The sequence below is a fragment of the Pelodiscus sinensis genome, chromosome 3, assembly GCF_052426305.1.
Source record: "Pelodiscus sinensis isolate ZL-2025 chromosome 3, ASM5242630v1, whole genome shotgun sequence".
NCBI lineage: Eukaryota > Metazoa > Chordata > Testudines > Trionychidae > Pelodiscus > Pelodiscus sinensis.
The window spans coordinates 144,946,721-144,973,375 of NC_143054.1; the positions used below are offsets into that span (position 1 = coordinate 144,946,721).

The window sequence follows — 26,655 nt, forward strand, 5'->3', positions numbered from 1 at the left end:
AAACCACTATAGGGGTATGTCTACACTACAAAGTTAATTCGAACTAATGGACGTTAGTTCGAATTAACTTTGATAGGCGCTACACTAGCACTCCACTAGTCCGAACTTAATTTGAACTAGCGGAGTGCTTAGTTCGAACTAGGTAAACCTCATTCCACGAGGACTAAGCCTAGTTCGAACTTACTAGTTTGAATTAAGGGCTGTATAGCCCCTTAATTCGAACTAGTGGGAGGCTAGCCCTCCCCAGCTTTCCCTGGTGGCCACTCTGGGCACCACCAGGGAAACTCGTATGCCCCCCTCCCGGCCCCGGAGCCCTTAAAGGGGCATGGGCTGGCTATGGTGCCCGTGCCAGGTGCAAGCCTGCCAGCACCCAGGCAGCAGATCCTGCACCTGGCATGCCATGAGCCAGCCACCTGATGCCCCCCAGACCTCCGCCTCTTCCCGGGACCAGGCTGGCGGCTCCTCGGGAGGCTGGCCAGGACCGCAAGAGGCGGGCACCCGCCTGGTCTAGTGCAGACATCATGGACCTCGTCCACGAACTCTGCACTAGGCACAGGAAAGTGGCCGTCTAGGGCAGGGGAGCTGCCGCCTGGCCACCCAGAAGCAGGTTTGCATGAAAATCAGGGTGGTCCACTGAGACCCCCGACCCTGAGCCCTGAGCTTAGAATGGCCTTACTGGGTCAGACCAAAGGTCCATCTAGTCCAGTAGCCTGTCTGCCGACAGCAGCCAACCCTAGGTACCCTGGAGGGGATGGACCAAAGACAGTGACCAAGCCATTTTTCTCATGCCATCCATCTCCAGCCTTCCACAAACTTTGGGCAGGGACACCATTCCTACCCATTGGCTAATACCACTCCATGGACCCAACCTCCATGACTTGATCTCACTTCTCTTTAAACTCTGTTCTAGTTCTAGCCTTCACAACCTCCTGCAGCAAGGAGTTCCACAGGTTGACTATTTGCTTTGTGAAGAACAACTTTCTGTTACTAGTTTGAAGCCTGCTACCCATTCCTTTCCTTTGGTGTCCTTTAGTCCTTCTATTATGGGAATTAATGGAGAACTTTTCTTTATGCACCCTCTCCACACCACTCTTGCTTTTATAGACCTCTATCATATCTCCCCTCCGTCTCCTCTTCTCTAAGCTGAAAAGTCCCAGTCTCTTTAGCCTCTCTTCATATGGGACCTGTTCCAAACCCCTGATCATTTTAGTTGCCCTCCCCTCTCCCAGCCTCTCTCTTCCCCTCTCCCACCTCCTTTTTCCCACTCTCCCCCAGTTTTGTTCAATAAAGAAAGATTCTATTTTTGGACACACGTTTTCTTTATTTTGTACATCAGGAAGGGGGGCTAGGGAAGGGTAAGTGGAAGGAGGTGAGGGAAGAATAGGGTACGCACCCCCGATGGGGAGGACTGGGCTGGCTCTGCGGGCTTCTGGAGGTGGAAGCTCTCCTGCAGCCCCCCGATTGCCCCCTTCCCCGGATGGCAGCCTGTGGCAAGTGCAGCCGGGGTGATGGCCGAGTGCTGTGATGTTCCGCGTGTGGGCACTCAGGGCACTCCAAGCCAGGACTGCTTTGCAAGCGGGGAACCCTGAGAACTGTCTGTCCGGGGTGGGGGTCGGGACCCTTTAAGCACAGCCCTCGGCTAGCCTGAGGCAGCAGCTCCACGCTCTAAGTCCTCATCTGATGCCCTGCCGGCACTGCTTCCGGCCATCCTTAACCTCGGTTCAGGGTCCACTCTGTGTGGACATGCTAGTTCGAATTAGCAAAACGCTAATTAGAACTAGTTTTTAAGTCTAGCTGCGCTAATTCGAATTAGCTTTGTTTGAATTAACTAATTCGAACTAAGTTAGTTCGAATTAGCGCTGTAGTGTAGACATACCCCCTGGCCTTATCTACATGGGAAATAAGCCCAGAATAGCCATTGTAGAATAATTATTTCACAATAACTATTCTGCATTAGCTCCCCTTTTCAACTATTCCAAACTATCTAGTTCGTGTCGTGTGTAGCTGCGGGCACGGAGTCCGCACTAGCGGACATTTAAAAATGGCGGCGCCCAGCAACATGCAAATGAAGCCCGGGAAATTCAAATCCCAGGCTTCATTTGCAAGTTCGTATGACTACATTAACCACCCTAGTTCGAACTAGGGTGGTAGTGTAGACATACCCTAAAAAATTTATTATGGGAGTGTAACATCAAAGCCAATTACATCAGGGTGGACGTGGTTAAGAAAGTAAGAATACGTAACGGGGACAAGTACTTATTGTAATGAGAAGGCCATTCCCAGTCTCTATTAGACCCAATGGCAGATTAGCACCATTTTACCATCTGTGGAGCCTCATAATGACAGACAAAAGGGTTCTGGACATGACAAAGTTTGGGTACTGCATCCCCTTCCTATTTCCTCCCAAAACCCAACCACCTGCCACATCCCTCTTCAGGGACTTATCTCACAAGACTATTTTATGTCAAGAGATCGACCACTTGCTCCATATTAATGCAGTGGAAAGGGTACTACAGCAATATTAAAACTTGGGCTTCTACTCCCAATATTTTCCCACAGAGAAGAAGTCAAGGGGCTGGAGACCCATTCTCAATCTCACAGCTCTCAAAAGATATGTCCTGTACCAACACTTCAAGATGGTTATCCTCTCCACCATCCTACTCTCCCTCAAGAAAGACGACCGGCTGGCGACTCTTGACCTCCAAGATGCGTACTTCCGTGTGTCCATACACCCTGCACATAGGTGGTATATAAGATTCACAGCAGGGGGACAACATTTGCAGAATACAGTACTAACTTTTGGCCTATCCATAGTGCCAAGGGTTTTTTTCATAGAATCATAGAATAGTAGAACCATAGAGCTGGAAGAGACCTCAGAAGGTCATCAAGTCCAGCTCCCTGTTGTAGGCAGGACCAATCCCAACTAAATCAACCCGGCCAGGGCTCTGTCAAGCCGAGACTTAAACACCTCTAGGGATGGAGACTTCACTACTTCCCTAGGTAACCCATTCCAGTGCTTCACTACCCTCCTAGTGAAATAGTTTTTCCTAATATCCAACCTGGACCTCTCCCACCACAACTTGAGACCATTGCTCCTTGTTCTGCCATCTGTCACTACTGAGAACAGCCTCTCTCCATCCTCTTTGGAACCTCCCTTCAGGAAGTTGAAGGCTGCTATCAAATCCCCCCTCACTCTTCGCTTCTGCAGACTAAACAGACCCAACTCCCTCAGCCTCTCCTCATAATTCATATGCTCCAGCCCCCTAATCATTTTGGTTGCCCTCCGCTGGACCCTCTCCAATATGTCCACATCCTTTTTATAGTGGGGGGCCCAGAACTGGACACAGTACTCCAGATGTGGCCTCACCAAAGCTGAATAAAGGGGAGTAATGACATCTCTGGATCTGCTGGCAATGCTCTTCTTAATGTAACCTAATATGCCATTAGCCTTCTTGGCTACAAGGGTACACTGTTGACTCATATCCAGCTTCTCATCCACTGTAACCCCCATGTCCTTTTCTGCAGAACTACTACTTAACGGATTGATCCCCAGCTTGTAACTATGCTTGGGATTCTTCCGTCCCAAGTGCAGGACTCTGCACTTGTCCTTGTTGAACTTCATCAGCTTTCTTGTGGCCCAATCCTCCAATTTGTCTAAGTCACTCTGGACCCTATCTCTGCCCTCAAGCGTATCTACCTCTCCCCTAGCTTAGTGTCCTCTGCAAACTTGCTGAGGGTGCAATCCATCCCCTCATCGAGGTCATTAATAAAGATATTGAACAAAACCGGTCCTAGAACCGAATCTTGGGGCACTCCACTAGAAACCGACCGCCATCCTGACATCGTGCCGTTGATAACTACCCGCTGGGCCTGGCCTTCTATCCAGCTTTCTATCCATCTTACTGTCCATTTATCCAATCCACATTCCCTTAACTTGCTGGCAAAAATATTGTGGGAGACAGTATCAAAAGCCTTGCTAAAGTCAAGGTATATCACATCCACTGACTTTCCCATGTCCACAGAGCCAGTTACCTCATCATAGAAGCTAATCAGATTGGTCAGGCACGACTTGCCCTTTGTGAATCCATGCTGACTAATCACTTTCCTCTCATCCAAGTGCCTCAGAATGGATTCCTTAAGGATCCCTTCCATGATTTTTCCAGGAACCGAGGTAAGACTGACTGGCCTATAGTTCCCTGGATCGTCCTTCTTCCCTTTTTTGAAGATTGGCACTACATTTGCCTTTTTCCAATCATCCGGGATTTCTCCCAATCTCCATGACTTTTCAAAGTCCTCTCTCAATGACATTTGCCTCCTCAATGACATTTGCCAACTCCCTCAGTACCCTCAGATGCATTAAGTCCGGACCCATGCATTTGTGTACGTTTAGCTTTTCTATATAGTTCCTAGCCTGTTCTTTACCCACCACGGGCTGTCCATCTTCATCCCATCTTGTGTCACTTAGCACAGAAGTCCAGGAGCCGACCTTGTCTGTAAATACAAAGGCAAAGAAAGCATTGAGTACTTCAGATTTCCCCACATCATCTGTCACTAGGTTACCTTCTTCATCCAGTAGGGGCCGCACACCCTCTCTGATCACCTTCTTCTTGTTAACATGCTTGTAGAAACCTTTCTTGTTATCCTTCACATCCTTAGCCAGTCACAATTCCATTTGTGCTTTTGCCTTCCTGATAACCCCCCGGCATTCTCGAGCTATACATTTAAACCCCTCCCTGGTCATTTGTCCAAGTTTCCACTTTTTGTAAGCTTCCTTTTTGTGCTTAAGTTCTCCAAGGATTTCCCCTGTAAGCCAATCCAGTCTCCTACCATGTTTGCCTCTCTTGCTATGCGTCGGGATGGTTTCTTTCTGTGCCTTCAATAAAGCTTCTTCAAAATACTGCCAGCTGTCCTGGACTCCTTTCCCCTTCATGTTAGCATCCCATTGGATTCTGCCCATCAGATCTCAGAGGGAGTCAAAATCTGCTTTTTTGAAGTCCAAGGTGTGTATTTTCCTACTCTCTTTCCTTCCTTTGGTCAGGATCCTGAAATCTACCATCTCATGATCACTGCTTCCCAGGTTGTCACCCACCTCCACTTCCCCTATTAGTTTCTCCCTGTTGGTGAGCAGAAGGTTAAGCTGCGCCCTGCCCCTGGTCAGATCCTTCAGCACTCGTGTCCAGAAGTTATCCCCAACATTCTCCAAAAACTTCCTGGATTGCCTGTGTACTGCCATATTGGTTTCCCAACAGATGTCAGGGTGATTAAAGTCTCCCATGAGAACCAGGGCCTGCGATCTGGAAGCTTTGCTCAGTTGTCTAAAGAAAGCCTCATCTTCCTCATCCACCTGATTTGGTGGCCTTTAGCAGACACCAACCACAACATCACTGCTGTTTGCTCCTTAAACTTAACCCATAGAATCTCAACAGGTTTTCTCCCTCTTTACACTGGAGTTCAGAGCAATCGTAGTGCTCTCTTACATATAGTGCAACTCCTCCTCTTTTCTCCCCTGCCTGTTCTTCCTGAACAGTCTATACCCTTCCATGGCAGCACTCCAGCCATGCGAGTCATCCCACCAAGTCTCGGTTATCCAATTAAATCATATTTCTTGGACTGGGCCAGGGCCTCCAGTTCTTCCTGTTTGTTGCCCAGGCTTCTCACATTAGTGTACAAACACCTCAGGTAACCAGTTGATCACCCTCTCTTCTCCATTTGAAACAGGGGTCCCCCTTTCTTGCTCGTTCCTATCTTCATTTCTTCCCGGTATCCGACTTTCCCACTCCCCTCAGGGTTTTGGTCACCATCCCCCGATGAACCTAGTTTAAAGCCCTCCTCACTAGGTTTGCAAGCCTGCCCGCGAAGATGCTCCTTCCTCTCTTTGTTAGGTGGATCCCATCTCTTCCTAACAATCCTTGTGCCCGGAACAGAGTCCCATCATCGAAGAAACCAAAGCCCTCTCTGTGACACCACCTGTGCAACCATGCATTTACATCCTCAATTCGACGATCCCTGTCAGTTGTCAGTTGTGGCCAAGACTGGCTGAGACAAATGTGGTATATCTACCTACTGCAAATGTCAGCCGATCACCCACGGCTCCCACATCTCCTCACTCAATGTCGTGGTTGCCTTCAACAGCCTCATGTCCACACCCTGAACTTTCAGGCTTGGCTCCTCAATGGCTCACTTCACTAGAAGGAGGTCCAACAGATATTCCTAGGCAGTCGGAGAACATCCACTCGCAAAACTTACCTGTACAAGTGATGCCGATTCTCCACCTGGTCTCACCGCCACAATCTCAACCCATCTTCTGCTCTATTACCCACGGTCCTGCAATACACAACCAAACTAAAAAACTCAGGACTTTCGCTCAGTTCCCTGAAGGTTCACCTCTTCGCCATAACTGCTTTATACCAGCCAATAGACAGCAAGTTGGTATTTACACATCCCATGACCAAAAAGTTCCTCAAAGGATTGCAGAACATTTATCTACCAATCAAACCTCCGGCTCCCACCTGGGACCTCAGTTTGGTTCTGATGGCCTTAACTCGTAAGCCATTTGAGCCATGGTGATCTGCTCTATGCTTCACCTTTCCATGAAAGTGGCTCTATTAGTGGCAATAACATCTGCCAGTAGAGTTAATGAAATTGCGGCTCTCATGGCAGACCCACCTTTCACCACCTTCCATAAAGACAAGGTAATCCTCCAACCTCACCCTAAGTTCCTGCCAAAGGTTCCTTCTCCTTTCCACTGTAATGATCTTATTAACTTACCAGTCTTTTTTCCCAAACTTCATGCCAACCAGACAGAGGCCACACTACACAGTCTTGATTTACAGAGGGATTTTTCCATTCTACTTGGAAAGAGCCAAGCAAATTTGGAAAACCAACAGGTTATTCATATCAACTACCAAATGATTCCATAGACTCCCCATCTCCTCCCAGAGGATCTCAAAATGGATAGTTGAACTCATAAGAATAGCATATTCAACCTTTGGTAAAGAACCACCTGCAAAACTTCGTGCACATTTGACCAGGGCCATGGCAGCATCAACAGCCTATGTACAAGGCATCTCCCTGTCCAATATATGTAAATCGGCCATCTAGTGGTCTATTCATACATTCGCTGCTCACTATGTTCTGAACTCCTACATGTCCAGAGAAACTGCGTACGGACATACAGTCTTTACCACAGTCCAAAAGGACACTACACCGTCCAAAGCTCCCACCTCCAGTGGACAGACTGCTTGTAGTCATCTAATAATCGTGGCTTCATTTAAATTTAAATGGCTGCCCCGCTCTGCCGATCAGCTGTTTGTCGGCAGATCAGGGCAGTCTGGACGCGATGCGCCGACAAAGAAGCCTTTCTTGATCGGTACAGGTATGCCTCGTGAAACCAGGTTTACCTGTGCCGATCAAGAAAGGCTTCTTTGTCGGCACGTCGCGTCCAGACTGCCCCGATCTGCCGACAAACAGCTGATCGGCAGAGCGGGGCAGCCATTTAAATTTAAATGAAGCCGCGATTATTTTAATCGCGGCTTCATTTCCCTCTGCCGATCTGGCTAATCTACATGCCTCCGTCGACAGAGGCATGTAGTTTAGATGTACCCCTAAGATGGAACACCCACAGGGACACTCCTCGAAGAAGAAGAGAGGGCTACTCACCCTCTTCAGTAACGGATGTTCTTTGAAATAGGTGTCCCTGTGGGTGCTCCACCACCCATCCTTCCTCCCCTCTGCTTTAGTATTATTTCCATACTTTTCTGGGGCACAGAAGGAACTGAGGAGATCATACCCTGCACATGCACATTAGTCAGCTAGCGTGAGTAGTGCTTTTGCGCATGTGCAAGCTACCTGTCAAAGTCACTACTATTAAAATCTTCTGTCCAAACCACCTAAGGTGGAGCACCCATCTTGAAGAACATCAATTACTGCAGAGGATGAGTAATCCTCTCTTACCCCTGTATCTGACGTTCCTCCAGCAATGGTAGCATATGAAGAATTATAGCATCAAGCTTTTCAATGATATATTGTAAGGATTCAATGTCTTCAAATTCAAATACCTTTTGAGGATCATCTATCATTCGCCAGGCAAATACTGGAGCTACACAAGTACCTTCTCTCTGCTGACACCTTTTAACAGATGAAATAACAGATGAATTTACCAGAAAGCATGTGATCTGTAGAACAAGATGCATACTGGTTATTTTTTAGAATATTTCAAATATTAGTCTGCAAGCACAGGCAATCACAAATTAAAACTTTTATCGGGCAGATTAGTTACATTTTATGTACAAAAGCTTACAAATGGAGAAGCATTACACTGGGAATTCATGGACAGTTGCTTCAACCCACTATTACGTGCATGCAATGTATTGTATTGGTGCTCAACCTTAAAGGTGAGACTAATCTGTTGAGCAAATTTCAGTTAGAAATATAGAAAACTATTATAGTCACTTGTGAGATATTTTAACGATTAAGAATATGTGATATAAAAATATTTCCTGTTAGTACAATGCAAAATGTTGATAGTCACCATTTTTGTCATATGCTAAAAGTTTGATCATTTCTCAAAAAATACTTGCCTATGCAAAACTAATAAACATCTTGTAATACATTGTCATTTGTTAGCTTTGACCCATAAACACCACATTAAGGGGTTGAAATTAACTTAAATAGTACAAAGTATAGTCATGGTCATGCTGCGGTGTTTCTGGAACTGTGAATTCTCACTTTCTCATTTTAGGTATTTTTACTTCACCTCGTCTTCTGCCACCTTTGGCAGTTCCACATTATATCTCATCTAAATGTATATAATATAAGGTTTCAAATTTTATATTATATAAATGTGTACATTAGACTCCAAAAAATGAATCTCTTCCGATACTGTTGCTTTACTTGGAAGAAAGGGCCTTATTTTTCAATGAGAAAAATCTACAAAAGTATATGTCCTTCTGCTCATCCTTGAGACTTGAAAAGCATTCTCCCAAATAAGATTTGGAATAAAACAAATATTTAATTCTGTTAATCTTCTATAAGTAGTTAAAGCACAGGTTACTTTTGTTTTTGTTTTTTCTACATAGATTTCACGAATAATTCGGACTTCATGTGGAAATGCTTTACTTGTAGGAGTTGGTGGTTCTGGAAAGCAGAGTCTTTCAAGATTGGCATCTTTTATAGCTGGATACAAAATATTTCAGATAACTTTAACAAGGTAAGAAATGAAAAAAAAATGTTGTGTTGTTCTCTCTCCAAAACAGAAGGTGATGTTTTTCAGGAAACATATTTTAATCTTTATTTCAAATACTATCTTGAAAAATAATAAACAAAAAAATGTTTCATTCTGATTCACTTGTGCATCATTGGCTACTTACTAACACCCTGATTCAACAAACCATAGCAAACCATCAAAGCTCTTAAGCACAGGCTTAAGTGCTTTCTTGAATTGAACTTGAGTCTTTAAGTTGGTTTCATGGGGAGCTGGATCTTCCCCTTGCTGAAGTGTGCCAATATTATAATCATGATTGCTTCTGCAATGTATCCATTAAATATCATTTTAAAAATTGCAATGGTTCTGTATTGTATATTAAGTGAATTTGTAATTTTTCTGTTTCCTCATAGATCCTATAATGTTTCCAATCTTACAGATGATCTTAAACTTCTATATAGAGTAGCTGGTGCAGAAGGAAAAGGCATCACTTTCATTTTTACTGATAATGAAATAAAAGATGAAGCATTTCTGGAATACCTTAACAATCTGTTATCTTCAGGAGAGGTCAGATCCCCTAAAAGGCAGTAATGGCAATAAAATTTTCAAAATTTGCTTTCAGTATCTGATTGCCATTGATTTTTTGTAATATTCGGGCTAGAAAAGCTCGAAAGCCCAAATATCACAAATGTGGGACATTTGGGGCCAAAAGTGAATCTCAATATATATTTCTGGATTTAGGTCAGCACTCTTGCAAGAATACTATTTGAGGCTCATAAAAGTACATTATTTCCTCACGCAGACATGCTGCAATGTACAATTTCACTAGAAGAGGTTATGTAAGCATTAGGGAGAAAATAAGTGAGATGGGTATTTCAAAGGCCACTGTTATCATAGGGTGTCCTTGCTAGTTTAGGGCTTTATTTTTCTCTAACATCCCTTGTCTCTAATGGAGTTGAGTAGGATGTAAAACAAGGAAGAATTTGGCCCTTAATTCATCTAAACTGTATCTGTATGTAGATAGATAGATAGATAGATAGATAGATAGATAGATAGATAGATAGATAGATAGATAGATAGATAGATAGATAGATAGATTACAATTACAAAATATATTATAATTCGGTTAAATTACTGACATTTCTTTTCTTGTCAATTTTGGTTTTGTACAAAGATTTCCAATTTATTTCCTCGGGATGAGTTGGATGAAATTACCCAAAGCTTAATATCAGTGATGAAAAGAGAGCTGCCTCGATGTCCTCCTACATTTGATAATCTTTATGATTATTTTATATCACGGGGAAAAAAGAATTTGCATGTTGTTCTCTGCTTTTCTCCAGTGAGTTTTCTTTTTGTAACTATCTTTTTTATTTTTTTAGGTAAATTTCCATATAAATCATGATGTTATCATTCAAGGTTTATAATTTGAAGAGTCTCAGTATCTGATTGTCATTGCTTTTTGGAATAATTAATGGAGCTAGAAAGGCTCAAAATCCCAATATTTCAAATCAAGCAGTGAATGTGGTTTTTCAATGTTTTAGGTTTTACTTAGTCTTTGCTAGTTGCCAGAAAAATGAGTGGCCTCAAAGCAGGTGGTGTTGGATGTAAACCTTTTAGTTGAAATTGATGTAAAGATAACTGCAGTTTTAAAACAATAAGTAGCATTCATCTTTGATATGAAGTTTTATATTGAGGATACCAAGACAATGAAAAAGAATAGGATACAGATATGGGATAAAGCTATTTATAGTTTCTAAAGGTAAAAGAATTAGGAAAAATGCTTAGATCTTATGTTTTGGATAAAATGGTTTGGATAAAATTAGATATAGTATCATATTAACAACATAAAGTGTTGTTTTAAAACTGTTACTCTTCTTAGGTTGGTGAGAAGTTCCGTGCACGTTCTTTGAAATTTCCTGGTCTGATATCAGGCTGCACTATGGACTGGTTCAATCGTTGGCCTAAAGAAGCCCTTGTTGCTGTAGCCTCTTATTTCCTTTCAGAATTTAATATTGTCTGTTCTTCCGAAGTTAAAGCACAAGTAGTAGAAACAATGGGGCTCTTTCATGATATCGTTTCTGAGAACTGTGAGAATTATTTCCAAAGGTAATATTGTGTACACATTTAAAAATTGACCAGTCACAAAAATATTGCTACTGTTTATGCAATAATGGTAATGGCATTGCAATGTATAAAGCAAGAATAGTCTTTTCCATCTTGTTAATACAGAAATGAAGTTTGTACTTGATAAATTCAAAGCCATCCATAAGAATCACAGGTATGAGCCAACTCCATTAACCTTATTCTCATGGTATGAAAAGAATTAAAAAAGTATAACAAATTTTAATATAACTTGTGAGGCTAATGACAGAGGTGGCATTAACTGTCATTTTGAAGGGATGCTGCATTTCGACTGCATGCAATGCTTCTCTTTCCAGATGATATTCATTATCTGTTTTAAGAGTAATTCACTTAAAACTGAAAATCTGGATGGTAGTGTGTCTATTTAAATCTCAATTTATGGATTGAATTATAATTTTAACAAATTTCTGCCTTTCAGATATCGACGAAGAGCTCATGTTACACCCAAATCTTATCTCTCTTTCATAAACGGTTACAAAGATGTTTATTCTGAAAAGCTAGGAAACATTAATGAACAAGCTGAACGCATGCAAATAGGTAAGATGAATAGGGGATTGTCACGTTGTATACAGCCTATCACAGTCTATAACATAGCCCTTGGGTTCAGGGAAGCACAACTTAATGGCTACAGACAGTAAGAGTCAATAACCCAGACCTGGGAATTCGGGGCAACACTGTCATATGCTTATAGTCTCAAGGATTTGGAGCAGTAGCCCCAGTAAGGAGCCCCAGGCCTACCCTACTCCACTGGGCCCCAGTCTCAGGCCCTGTTAGTGGCAGAATGATCCTCCATTCACTCAGTAGGGAATCCCACCGCCACACACTGAGCTCACTCGGGAGAGAGATACCACTCACACACCCTCCCGGGGTCACTTCCTACCAGTTCTGGTGTATGTGTGTTGTATGCAGTCTTTGGACCCTCAGGCTCTGCAGTGCCCATCTCCTTGTGTGGGTCCTCCAGCTCTGGAGGTTCAATACATTCTCCCAGACTTCTGGCTCCCATCATCTGGGCTTCCAGCTAGTCCACCTCTGGAGCCGCTCTAGCAGGCCCTTCCCTTCTAGCATCTAGCCCAGACTGAGCTGAGCTGCTCCCTCTTATACTACTCCAGCCATTGGAGCATGCTCCTCCATACAGCTTGGAGGTGGGACTTCCTGTCTAGAGGGCATTATGCCCTCCTGGGATAGTGTGGGGATATGCACTCTGTCACAGGGATAAAGGTAAATTCCAGACATGGTCCCAGATGACCTGTGTTTTATTGATGGTTTTCTCTCACAGAAATTATTTAGGGTAATTTCTTTTTTGTACCACAGTTAAATAGCCCAAATCTGAAATGTTTATACTAAACCTTATAACTCAAATGATGGTTACTTCAGAGTACTGTATGGAATAACATCAATTGGACAAAGCCAATTGACAAAAGTGGTACAAATGCTGCATTAAAACTAGTTTAATCATCTATTTCAGCATACAGTCTATTAAATATAAATATTTAATATTTTCAAATTAGATTTGTATCACCTGATTGATTGGCTTGGGGATGGAAGAGGCAGCTTAAAACTAGTCCGTCTCCAAAGTTTCTGCATTAGCAGTGAGAATTCAGTGCAAACTGTTGCTTTGCCTCCTGTCCTAATTCCAGTGTTGAATGTGGCTGAAGAAGTGACTGAAACAGGCAGAAATGTGTGGGAAGTTATATGCTTTTCTGCCTGAAGCTAGTGCTTGTATTTCAAAAAAGAAAAAAATAAAAGCACTACATTCATTCAAGTGGAGATTAGACTAGATGACCCTGATGGTCCCTTCTAACCCTATGATTCTATGATTACTGTTGGCAGAATTGGCAGTGTTGCCTACTATTAAGGTTGCCAGCTACTTCTCATTATCAAATCATGTTTTAGGTCCTTAGCAGTTTGTCATATTTTAACCGTTTGGGAGGAAATTTTCCATGTTGGGTATCTGTCTCAGTGTGACAGGGTCCAGATGCCCTGCACTAGGCAAGGAAGGTTCACCTTATAATCTGGCCAGAAGAACCTATGCCTCCTCAATCCTGGTGAATATGCTCCAACTGGAGCACCAACATAAAAGGCAGTAAACCAGCTCAGTCAGGAGGGACTAGTAAGAAGAGAAGGACACTCATTGCAGGTTCCCATCCAAGAGCTGCTGGGAACCCCAGTCCATGGGCCCCACACTTGCTGAGACTTGGGTGGATACCTGACACTCATGGACACCCAAAAGGTGTTGAAACTATTGGAAGTTCGACAGGCTGGAGATCCAGGATACACATGAACCATGCCACTGGAAGACAGGCTAGGAAGTAACCCAGTAATACTAGTCATTGATCCAATTATAAGACCAGGAATTAAGTCAGCATGTTTCAATTAGATCTCTGCTGACCCAGGAATAAAGTACACTTGTCTCTGATAAGGCCGTAGGCTGGAACACTACCTCAACCATCACCATACCCCAGCTGTTAGGCCACCCAGCCTGGTGAGAGGGACTCTGGTTGGACTTTTCAAAAAGTTATAGTCAAAACGGCTCTGCTGTTTGCAAGAATTCAGTTAGAAAAAATGATGGTTTTGCCATATTAAAAATTCTTACTACAATTTCATTGAGAAGATCTAGTTCCTCATGCTATGGAGTAGGGATATGAAATTCAGCATGGGGAATTACATTTGTATCAGCAATGTGCCCTCTGAGGTTCTGTTCCCAGGAAAAGACACCTAAATTCAGGCAAGTTATAGCACTTTGAAAAAACATAGTTTGGATTTCCTCAATAGGAATTTGTTTAACTGCTAAAATCCCTGAAGATTCCAGTGGCTCTGACCAGTTCCAGCCTCTCTCAACTCCTGCATGTAACTGAAACGTGCATTTGCTCTCTCCACAGGGCAACTAAACAAGCATTATCCCAGGGCTACAGGGGGTGAGCAGGACTTACCCTACAATTGCAGGTCATGGCTGCTAACGCTAGGCATTGGAACTGAGAGCAGGGAGAGTGTCTCTCTTCATTCAGTTTCACCTACTGTCATCTAGACAATGTGTAAGAGAAGGGGGCCTGACTTGAATGCAGAGAGGACAGGAGCCATGTTGAGGAAAGGTGGAAGGAGTAGACTGAGAAAGGGACCCTAGTTGGGAGAAGAGATTGGAATAGAGTCTGGCAGTGGTGAGAAACTGGAACCAGGGTTTGAGAGATGCTGAGACTGGCTGAACAGGAAAACTTGGACTAGGAGCTAGGGGGGCATAAAGGGCACTAGGAAGAGCACCCTGGGAAGAGTGAAAGAGAAGGAGACTAAGACTGGATGAGAAGTCCAGGGTAGGTAAATGAGAGATGAAAATAACTGAAGAGTGAATGTGAGGGGATAGATTGGAGAAGAGCTAGGAATTATAAAAAACATAGCATTTTTTTCGTCTTTGTGAACTGCCATGATTATCTTATATTTGATAGGTCTCGCTAAACTGATGGAAGCCAGTGAATCTGTTGCCAAACTTTCTCTGGAATTGGCAGTGAAAGAAAAGGAACTGGCTTTAGCTTCTATAAAGGCAGATAAAGTACGTATTTAGTTGCTAACAGTATTTATGGTCTCCTGTTGGTAAAAAAATAGGGTGAGGGAACTGTAGTAGTATAAAAAGTCCACAATATCCTCTTTGTCATGGAACTTGACGGAAATGAATGTAACCCTAAAACAGCCTGTCACTGTCCAAGGAGGGGATGTGGCAAGGGCAACTGTGTAAAGTTCCTGAGGTGCTCCAGCAAAGACTAAAGCTGCCTGGGTAGGGAGATGATGGAAAAACTATATAAAGAATTGTAGAACCCAACATTCCCTAGTTTCTTTCTTCTATAAGCAGCAGGTCTCATTTCTTGTTTCAGTGCTCTTTGTTGTAATACATGGTTTGAGGATTACTAATTTTTGGTTAAGTTATATGTATTAAATCAAGACAATTGGATAATATTCAATAGCTGAACCTTTTTAGTCAATTCTGTGTTATTTTGGACCTTTTACATTAGTACTGTTCCTCTACCCTACCAGCTTTATTATGGTAGATCCAGAAAGTAAAAATGAGTTTGAGTGATTCTTGTTTTGCAACAACGAAGTAAAATGTCTCTATGATCTTGCACAGTACTGGTCCATTGTGTTGTGCATGTGAGTACAATTTTTAAAATGGTGCTCAAGAAAGAGACCACAGAGGAACCTGATCTAGCATTAGTGAAAGGGCCCGATAGTGTCAAGTTTGCATATGAATTCCAGCTCTGCAGTTTCATGCTGAATTCTGTTTTGCTGAAGTATCTCCCTGTAATAGGCTATGGCTACACTACAGGGTTTTGTCGGCAAAAGTGGACTTTTGTCAACAAAACTATACCTGCATCTATACTACCGCTGAGTTCTGTCGACAGTAAGTCGACAGAACGCGGCAGTTTTGTCGACGGCGGTAAACCTCATTCTCCAAAGAATAACACCTTTTGTCGACAGAGTTCTGTTGACAAAAGGTGCTATTGCATCCACACTGTGCTTTTTCAAAAGAGAGCGTCTAGACTCTCTGTCGAAAAAGAAGCTTGCTTTGTCGACAGAACTGACTGAAGTCTAGACACTCTTTGCTGACAGAAGCTTTGTCGACAATATCTGTCAACAAAGCCTCTGTCGACAAAAGCCTGTAGTCCAGACATACCCTATGAGCCAATTGAGGAAGGAGCAAATGCAAATGGAGCGCTCATTTGCATTTCCTCTTCCTTTCCCTATTGCATAAGAGGTTTTTGTGCAAAAAAGCACTGTGCAGATGGCGTCTTTTTGTGCAAAAAAACCCTTTTGCTCAAGAGCCATTCTTCCTCAAAAACCTCTTGTGAAAAAGGGAAAGGAAGAGGAAATGTAAATGAGAGTGCAACATATGCAAATGAGTTTTCTATTTGCATTTGCTCCTTCTGCAAGAGGCTCGTAGTGTAGCTGTAGCAATAGACTTGAAAGTTGCCATACTTCAGCAAAAAACTAACAACAGAAAACAAAAGAAAACAGACATCAGCATGAAACTGCGGAACTGGAATTCATATGCAGACTTGACCCTATCAGACTGGGTCTCAGTAGAGACTGAAAGTGGATAGCTCACTACAAAAAGTAATTTTCCCTCTTGGTATTCACACCTTTTTATCAACTGTTGGTAATGGACCACAAGGGGTGAAAATAACTTAAATTTCTTACAGGTACTGTCCTATCACAACCCATCCCCCTTTGGAGGGGGACTAATGGTGGGAGTTGGGGGTAGGCCATATAACAGAATCTGTAAGAAATTTAAACGTGGGGTAGAGTACAGGGTGAGCGGGGCATTCAGGAATCAAGGTTGGGGTACATGAGGGGCTCAGGCCAGGAAGATATGAGAAGGCTCAGGACCGGGGTTAGGGAGTATGTAAGGTGCAGGAGTTAGGGCTGGGGACATTTATACAAGGTATCAAGGAGTGCATGAGGTGATCAGGTTAGGGGGTTGGTGTGTGACGGGAGTGCAGGAGTCAAGGTGGGGTGTCTGAGGAGAGGGCTCAAGGCAAGGAGGTGAGGAGGATGATCTAGGCATGGGGGTTGGGTGTGTGGAGGGTTGCAGGAGTTAGGGCTGGGGCTGGGGATGCAAGAATCAAGGCTGGGGTATATGAGGAGAGAGCTCAGGGCAGAGGACTGGATGAGTGCAGGAGGGTGGCAAAGGCCACATTTCAGGGGTGGGGGGAGGGGAGATGTAGCCACACTTACCCTGGTGTCTGAGTGGTTTTTTTTTCCTTTTTACTGACTAGGGAGAGAGGCAAAGATCACAGCCTGTCAGTCTTCCTCCTTTGTCCTCCCCTGGGGAGCTGGGGAGTGAGAGCAGGCTGTGAACTTTGTCCTCACTCCTTAGTCAACAAAAAGAAAAAAACACTCAGGGACCAGTGTAAGTGGCAGCTCCCTCCTACCTCCTTAAATGGTGGCAAACAGTGCGGAGGTCTCCTGGCAGGGGCACTCCCAGATGCCGCTCGCCCTAGCCAGCCCCTCTAACCTGTCATGCTGACTGCTTCTAGCAGGCAGCCAGCAGGAAGTTCAGGGAGCTGGGCTGGGATTACCCCACCCTTCCCTCTGTAGCTAAGTGCCCCAGCTTGCCGGTTTCTTGCCTGAATGCCATACCAGCGTGCACCCCCTTACTTTCACCTCTGGCCACATCTACCCTGGCTGAGCTAGAACATATTAACAGCCACACTGGGTCAGACCAATGGTCCATCCAGCCCAGTATTCTGTCTGCCAACAGTGTCCAGTACCAGATGCCACCGAATGAGGGAACATAACAGGTAATCCTCATGTGATCCCTCCCGTGCCACCCACTTCCAGAGAAACAGAGGCTAGGGACACCATTCCTACCCATCCTGGCTAATAGCCATTGATGGACCTAACCTACATGAATCTATCTAGCTCTTTTTTGAACCCTGTTAAAATCCTAGCCTTCACCATATCCTCTGAGAAGAAGTTCCACAGGTTGACTGTCCGCTGAGTGAAGAAAAACTTCCTTTTGTTTGTTTTAAACCTGCTACCTATTAATTTCATTTGGTTACCCCTAATTCTTATATTGTGGGAATAAGTAACTTTTATTTATTTACTTTTTCCACACTAGCCATGATTTTATAGACCTCTATCATATCCCCCTTAATCTTCTCTTTTCTAAGATGAAAAGTCCCAGTTTTTTAAATCTCTCTTCATATGAGACCCGTTCCAAACCCCTAATAATTTTTGTTGCTCTTTACTGAACCTTTTCTAATGCCAATATATCTTTTTTTGAGATGAGGCAACCATGTCTGTACGCAGTATTCAGCATGTGGGTGTACCAGGGTTTTATACAGAGGCAATAAGATGTTTTCTGTTTTATTCTCTGTACCTTTTTTAATGATTCCTAACATTCTGTTTGCTTTTTTGACTGGCTCTGCATACTGAGTGGATGTTTTCAGAGAACTATCCACAGTGACTCCAAGATCTCTCTCTTGAGTAGTTGTAGTTAAATTAGTCCCCATTATATTGTGTGTTTAGTTGGGATTATGTTTTCCAATGTGTGTTACTTTACATTTATCAACATTAAATTTCATTTGCCATTTTGTTGCCCAATCACTTAGTTTTATGAGATCTTTTTGAAGCTCTTCACAGTCTGCTTTGGTCTTAACTATCTTGAGCAGTTTGGTATCATCTGTTTACCTCTTTCTCTAGATCATTTATTAATAAGTTGAATAGGATGGGTCCCAGGACAGATCCTTGGGGGACCCCACTAGTTACCCCTTTCCACACAGAAAACTTGCCATTTATTCCTACCCTTTGTTTCCTTTCTTTTAACCAGTTATCAATCCATGAAAGGACCTTCCCTCCTATCCCATGACAACTTACTTTACTTTAGAGCCTTTGCTGAGGGACCTTGTTGAAGGCTTTCTGGAAATCTAAGTATACTATATCCACTGGATCCCCCATGTCCACATGTTTGTTGACCCCATCAAAGAACTCTAGCAGATTAGTAAGGCATGATTTCCCTTTACAGAAATCATGTTGACTTTCCTCAAACAAATTATGTTTATCTGTGTCTCACAATTTTATTCTTTACTATAATTTCAACTAATTTGCCCAGTACTGACATTAGACTTACTAGTCTGTAATTGCCAGGATCACCTCTAGAGTCCTTTTTAAATATTGGCCTCACGTTACTTATCTTCCAGTCCTTAGATAAGGAAGCTGATTTAAAGGATAGGTTACAAATCACAGTTAATAGTTCGCAATTTCCCATTTGAGTTCTTTCAGAACTCTTTGGTGAATGTTATCTGGTCCCAGTGACCTGTTACTGTTAAGTTTATCAGTTTGTTCCAAAACCTCCTCTAATCTGTACTGTTTGTAACTAACATCAACCAAGAAATAACCCTTTCATATTCTAACTTCATTGTCTTTTCAAGAGTATTAATTTATTCCCATATTTGGATATTTTTGTATTTTATTTTTTTATTTATTGCTAATGTAGGTGCTGGCAGAAGTTACAGTAAGTGCTGAGGCATCAGCAAAAGTAAAAAATGAAGTTCAGGGTGTGAAAGACAAAGCACAAAAGATTGTAGATGAAATAGATTCAGAAAAAGTGGTGGCAGAGACCAAACTGGAAGCAGCTAAACCAGCATTAGAAGAAGCAGAAGCTGCTTTGAATGTGAGTAAAGTTTGTAGCTTTTCATCAGTCTACCAATAGTTGTCTATTATGATGGAAGAATGGGTAATACCATACAGACAAGGGTTCACCTCATGGTCATAGCCATCATTAGAGCCTGTCAGTTTTAGTACACAAGCCTTTTAGCAATAATTGTGGAGTCCATATTTTACTTCCAAGTGCATCTAAATCTCCTCTTTAAGAAAGAGAAATGAATATCCCACCAGGTCTGCTTCCTGCTAGCCACTTGACCACTACAAAGGTTTAGCTGCAAATCTTCCCAGAAGTTCTTTCAGTGATTGCACATGTACATTCCACTATTGCTACACGCTTGTCCCTTGCATGGTCAGAATTTTTTCCATCAGTGGCATGTGCCGGGATAGCTCTCCCTTTGAGACTCTAGCAACATATTCCTCACTGAACTTAACTCTGAAGGTGGCTCTCCTACTTGCTATTACTTCAGCCAGAAGGATGGCCACACTGTGTGCTCTGACATCCAAACCATCTTTTACAATCTTCTTTAAGAATAAAGTATACTTACCCCATCATCCAAGATTTCTCTCCAAAGTGGAGTCTAATTTTAATATTAACCAATCAACTTATCTACTTTTTACCCAGAACTACTTACCAATACGGAGGAGCAGGATCTGCACACCAAAGATGTTAGGAGACCTTTGGCATTCTACATAGTTTCATTTATTAACTCAATCATTCATGATCATTGTGAGCAGGCCAAAGGATCACCTGGTCTCGACACAAAAAAATTAGTTTGGATAACTTTCTGTATTCATATAGGCTGTGTCTAGACTACATGCCTCTGTCGGCAGAGGCATGTAGATTAGACAGATCAGCAAAGGCAAATGAAGCTGCGATTTAAATGATCGCGGCTTCATTTACATTTACATGGCTGCCGCGCTGAGCCGACAAACAGCTGATCAGCTGTTTGTCGGCTCGCCGCTAGTCTGGACGTTCACCCTGTCGACATCAAAGCCCTTTGTCGGCAGCCCCATTATTCCTCGTGGAATGAGGTTTACCGGGGCTGCTGACAAAGGGCTTTGATGTCAACAGGGGGAACGTCCAGACTAGCGGCGAGCCGACAAACAGCTGATCAGCTGTTTGTCGGCTCAGCGCAGCAGCCATGTAAATGTAAATGAAGCCGCGATCATTTAAATCACGGCTTCATTTGCCTTTGCTGAAGAAACAAATCTACATGCCTCTGCCGACAGAGGCATATAGTTTAGACGTACCCATATATTATGATCTGGCAAGAAAATGACAGCACATTTCATTAGACTCTTTCAATACATCAGACTCTTTCAAAAGAGGGATGTAAATTAGACACATCAAAATTGCAAATGAAGCTGGGATTTGAATTTCCCGTGTTTAATTTGCATAATTGCATCACGGTGTTCTTTCAAAAAACACTATTTCAAAAGTGAAACCGTAATCTAGATGCGATTCTTTCAAAAAGAAAAGCCTTTTTCGAAAGATCCTGTAGTCTTCATTTTTTGTTTTTTGAAAGAACGCCATGATGAGATTATGCAAATGAAGCATGGAAAATTCAAATCCCGGCTTCATTTGCAATTTTGATATGTCTAATTACATCCCTCTTTTGAAAGAGGGATGTAGTCTGGACCTAGTCTTAGATAGCAAACAGCCTCCATGGCTATGTCTAGACTGCAAGCCTCTTTCGAAAGAGAGCGTCTAGACTGCACGGAGAAATTTCGAAAAAGCGGCTTGCTTTTTCGAAAGAAAGCATCCAGTGAGTCTGGATGCTCTCTTTTGAAGAAGCCCTATTTACATTGAAGAACGCCTTCTTTCGAAAGAGGAACTTTCGAAAGAAGGCGTTCTTCCTCGTAAATTGAGGTATTACTTCCTCCTTTCCCTATCAAGGAAATGTGTAAAGCAGCAATCTGGTGGCACACCTTCTCATCACATTATTCCATCACTCATTATTCTAGAAACGATGCTAAGTTTGGATAAGTTCTACTCCAGTCTGTATGTACATGACCCTTCCTCCTACTTTATGACTTATGAGTCACAGAGACTGGAATTCACATGTGCAATCACTCAGAGAAGAAAAAACAGTAACTTCTTCAAGTGCTTGCTCGTCTATTCAACATAGGTGCGCATGCACCTCAGAAGGATCCATAGGGGACTAGATCCAATGCCCTCTACATTCCATGCTATATAGAGCATCCCCTAAGCTCCCTCCCTCCTCAGTGCCTTCTTGCCACGAGTGATAGTGCTTGAAACAGTGTGCTCCAACTAAAGCTGTAGCTTTAGTTAATCTCTTCATTCAGTTGTAAATTATTTCCCTCTAGTTTATATATGTAAATAGTTAAATTAACAATTTGTTAATCCCTCTAGAGACTTAGCCTGGGGATGGGGCATGCCCCACTCCTCTGGCTTTAAAGCTGTGTCACATGCCACAGTCCTATGCCAGTCAGTGACCCACATGCTCACGGCCTCTGTTGTCTGGGAGAAACCCTCATCAGACAAGTGTCACATTTGCAAGTCTTTTCACCCCAGGTCAACAAAGGACAGTGGTATATGCTTAAAAGCCCTACTTATGGAGTTCGCTCTCTCTGCCTAGGACCAGCACTCAGACTCAGCACCGAGCACCAGCGCTTCAGTGCAGAGTGCTCCTCTAGCGCTATTGGCGTGATACCGGTCATTGTCCCCGACTCCATCTAAGACCGTGGTCCCCAACACGGTGCCCGCGGGCGCCATGGCGCCCGCGGGGGCATTTCTCGGCGCCCGCCAAGTGCTCAGGGCTGGCCTGGCCCCGGGCACGTGGCGCATACGTGGTGCCGGAGCCACCCCGGGCGCATGGCGCACTGTGAGTGCCGGCCCCGGGGGCGCCGCGGATTCACCCCCCGCGGCGCATGGGGGGGGGAGAAAGCGCCGGCCCCGGGCGCGCGGCGCTTGGGGGGAGGGAGGGGGAGAGCGCCGGCCCCGGGCGCGCGGCGATTGAGGGGAGAGCGCCAGCCCCGGAATGCGGCTATGGGGGGGCCCCGCCCCCGCCCCCCCGGGCGCCCGACGGGCGAACGGCCATGCCCCCTGGCACCCGGCAACCCCAAACGGTTGGGGACCACTGATCTAAGAGAACAAAGAAGTTGGGCAAGGGCTTCTCCCAAGGCCAACGGCAAGAAGGCTGATCATACAGAAGACCCTCCATGGAAGAAGACCCTGCATAGGCTAACCAGAGGAGCCCTACCTGCTCCCTGCTCCCGAGGCCTTTCAGGTGGCATAGAACATCTCGATCATGCAAGTACTGCCTCCTTCAGCATCAGTCAGGCCTCAGCAAACAGGAAAGCCACCGTTTCCCCCACCAAGTTGTTCCTGGGTGAACAACTGTTCACCCAATGTTCCTGCTCTCTCATTTGGTCATACAGGACAGCTCCTTGTAGCCCCACCCAGTCAGAGAGAGACAGACTAGGGCTAGACGCCGAGTGTTAAGCATCGCTGATGTCAGGGTGCAGATCTATGGAGGCACGCGTCCCTTGGCAACAGTGGCACCATAGGGAACATCGCTCCTCATATGAGTCTCACAACACCAGGGATAATTCCCTGCCACCGTGGCACTCTCTCCTCGCTGCAAAATACTTACTAGCACTGAGCTCCCCTAAGCATGGTGGCATGGCTCTCACAATTCTGCTCAACATCCTGGCACCAGCAATTATCTTCTCAACACCAGTCACCACTGGCCAGGAGCAGATCAAGGGATCACTATAGCTTTGTAGGCTGCCAGGCCCTTCACTCAATTACCGAGATCACCCTCATTACCCGATTCCGGTATTGGAGAGAGCACAGCACATGCTCCCATTCTTGGGCTTCAACCACTGTCTGCTCAACAGGTGCCACATCAGACTCTGCCTCACTGCCCGCTGGTGCAATCTTTGGCACTATACCTGGGACCATTCCAAATGTGCTGCAAATTGCACCTTTTGGCTTCAAGCATAATAGCCAGCACAGTGGTGCTCAAGGACTCCATGGGGTTTCCAGGTTCAGCCCAGGTGACCTGGTCAATAACCAAAGCATCTGAAGCCTTTTTGGCATGTCTGTGTACAATCACCAGAGATGGCTAGGACAGTTACTCTCTAGTTGGAGAAGGGAATGGGAGATCAGCCCGCTTCATTGGACCCAAGCCTTATCTTCCTCATCACCCAATGAGGCTATAGTGGTTCCTCCTCCTGTGGTCCCAACTGATGACATGAATGCCCACCAGGACTTTCTGAAGAGGGTGGCAACCAATCTGGATCTTCAGGTGGAGGAAGTCCAGGAGATGGTTGGTCTTTGGCCAAGCAGTACCAGCCATCTCAAAGCAGTCTTGATGTGGAAAGTGGTATGGCTGCTCCTGTGCAGCCAGTCTTCGGAGGCCCAGAACTCAACGGAGGACTGCCTGTTTGATCGTGTGGCTGTATTTATTGAGCAAATGGACACAAAGTTCCATGGGCTCAAAGAGTCCTGTACAACTCTAAAAACCAGGGCCTGAGCAGAAGTTTAAGCCCCAATTGCCCCAGTCAAAAGGGCCCTACTCTTACCAAGACTCCGTCCAAGGGCATCCAAAGCTCTACTGTAGGGAGCAGCCTGGAGAGAGTGTTCACAAAGTGTATGTCAGTGATAGTGCTTACCTGAGACATTGGAGGATCCAGGTCTATCTCTACCTAGACAACTGATTGGTCAAAGGTCATACTGAAGTCAAGGTTCAGAAGGCTGTCGCCCTTCTTCTCAGCATGTGCTGCCAGCTTTGTCTCCTGGTAAATGACAAAAAGTCATTGTTAAAGGATCGAGTTCATTGGTGCGGTACTCAACTACATTACAGCCAGAGCATCCATTCCCTTAGACAGGTTCAATGCTTTACTGGCCCTGATTCAACAACTATCCCTCATACCTCTAACCAACATGTGGGTTTGCCTTCACATCCTCAGTCAAATGGCAGCAAGCACCTATATAATGTGCCTTGCTAGTGTCACCCTTGTGCCAGGTAGGCCCTGCAGCAACCAGGGCTGGGTTCTATATCTAGAAGTCCATCTCACACAGAACCGGCTCGAGCCCCCAACCAGTAGCCTGGGAAATTCACACACCCATGAGCACCTCTGAGAGGCAATGCTTCCCCACTCGCAAGCACAGAGTCTGAGTGTAGAAAAGAAACATTTAATGAAACAGAGAGAGAAGTCACATGGCATTAACTTGGGAAAATACCAAAACAGAGTTCATAGCCCAAACCATGAGCAAAGTCCAACACCTCAAGAGTCTCTGGAGTCCAGCAGCCCAAAACATCCCAGAGTCCGACACCCCAAAAGTCTCTGTCCCTGGTCAGTGCCGCCCAGAGTTCAAAAGTTCACCTGCAGGGTTCTACCTCCCAACTTGGGTGGAAGGGAGGGCAGAGGGGTTGATAGGGGCACCTTACGTGGTCTGAGACCAACGGCGCCACCTCTCCATATGGTTCTGCTGCAGCCTTTACCACGAGCCACTACGCCACGCTCCAACAGCTGTCTTGTTCCACTCCACTGGCCGCTCTGCTGGTCGCCCGCCGCCGCTCCTACCAGCCGCCTGCCATTCCCACCAGCTGCTCCGCTGGTTGCCTGCCACTATTCATACTGGCCACCCACTGGTCATTCCCATCAGCCACTCCGCTGGCTGCAGTGGGTCCGAGCCACTCCCCCACACTCCCAGCCAAACCAGTTATTTTAGCACTTAGTGATTTCAATTCTTTAGCCATCACCTAGACTGGCAAAAGATTCCAGCTTCCACTGGACTAGCAACAAAAAGACTCCTCGTGGAGTCTGCTTCAGGTCTGACCTTAAAACAAAAGGGGGAAAGAGGCAGGTTGGGCCAGCGTTACAGCTTACACCTGGCAGGCATGAAGCAGGCTGATTCAAGCCCTTTGGCCCTTCCCCACAAACTGAGTTCACTCAACTCTGGAAGGGGGGAGATTTGTTCCTCGGAGACCTCTTATAATGATGATGTCTCTCCTGCAAACACTGGTGTCATGTTTTACAGTTCCAACATTTAGGGGTAGCATGATTTGTGACCCCCACAACAGCCCCAAATTATTTACAATACACCACATTCCTTTCCAACACTGATCCTCCATCAGCCCTGGCTGAGTTAGATTTACATAACCACACCTTCCCCCTCCTGGCTGTGGTTAAAAGTAAAAGGTTCGGAAATGTGGCTAGTCCGAGGGAGGTGCAGAAACAGGCAAACTATTACTAAATATCTTTTAAACTTTTATTAGAATACTTCTAATTATAGTTTTTCTTTATTAGTCTCTTACATGTGTGGCCGCCAAATAACTATTAGTAGGAGCAATAAGCAAAGTACAATACAATAAATGAAAATTCCCTGAGCTTTTTCTAAGTCCCAATAGTTGTCAATAAGGGACCAGGGATTATCAACAGTTACGTTTACATCAATCTTACTCATAAGTCTAATTATTTATCTAAAACTCTTAACAATACTACTTAACAAAACTTTAACTAAATTTAGATAGCAATACTCACACTTAGAAAAAACACAAAGTACAACAGCATAGTTGGTATACGTTACGCTCTACAGGAACTCGTTTGGTTCAGTGAGCAGGAGGTGGCCTTCGGGTGATCAGTCCTTGGGCCTGGCTCGTATTCTGCCATCCAATGTTTATTCGGGATTCCTCAATTTGATACAGGAGGGGAAGCTGTTTTATAGAGAAAGCTTTTGCGCGCTTTTTGTGATAGGCTAGCAGTCCCTGTCTGCTAAGTGACAGGGGAAACAGGGTGAGATGGTTTCCTGTTTTTCCTTTTCTGCCTTATCGGGCATGGCACAGTCAGCACAACTAGCATGAACTTTACATGAACTTTTCAGGTCTGGTTTTGGTTCCTGTTCGTCACTGACCTTTAAGTTACATAGTGTAAGGGTTTTCATCAAGGGGAAGTTGACCTTTTGCTTGGATGGCAATACGCGCGAGAGGCCTGGCCAGCAAAGAGCCTGCTTCCACACTGGCATTAACTGTATTTACATATCAACAATTAACAGTTAATTATCTTGCAGTGCTAAACAATTGGAGTGAGCACCCCCACCCCCAGAGCAGTTCCCTCCTTTTAGCTGTCTGATAACAAGCAGTAGTTCAGTCCCTGCTTACACTAGGTCCAGGATGTGCCTGCTCCAA

The 26,655-nt window shown here is 44.5% G+C and overlaps 1 protein-coding gene and 1 long non-coding RNA gene across 2 annotated transcripts in view; one reads left to right on the plus strand and one right to left on the minus strand.

Moving 5' to 3' along the window:
- Nucleotides 1–26,655, plus strand: part of DNAH8 (dynein axonemal heavy chain 8) — a 611,430-nt gene that overhangs the window by 480,987 nt on the left and 103,788 nt on the right. The window contains exons 62-68 of the mRNA XM_025186355.3: nt 9,078–9,208; nt 9,616–9,769; nt 10,377–10,541; nt 11,082–11,308; nt 11,763–11,881; nt 14,782–14,885; nt 19,326–19,502. Of these exons, the coding sequence (XP_025042140.3) occupies nt 9,078–9,208; nt 9,616–9,769; nt 10,377–10,541; nt 11,082–11,308; nt 11,763–11,881; nt 14,782–14,885; nt 19,326–19,502 (1,077 nt within the window). The remainder of the gene's footprint in view (nt 1–9,077; nt 9,209–9,615; nt 9,770–10,376; nt 10,542–11,081; nt 11,309–11,762; nt 11,882–14,781; nt 14,886–19,325; nt 19,503–26,655) is intronic.
- LOC112546345 (uncharacterized) lies at nt 298–26,180 on the minus strand. The gene is made up of 5 exons (XR_012902873.2): nt 26,012–26,180; nt 24,137–24,259; nt 8,058–8,127; nt 6,247–6,324; nt 298–4,491 (listed from the first exon to the last, which is right to left on the minus strand). It is a non-coding gene; the product is annotated as an uncharacterized LOC112546345 (long non-coding RNA).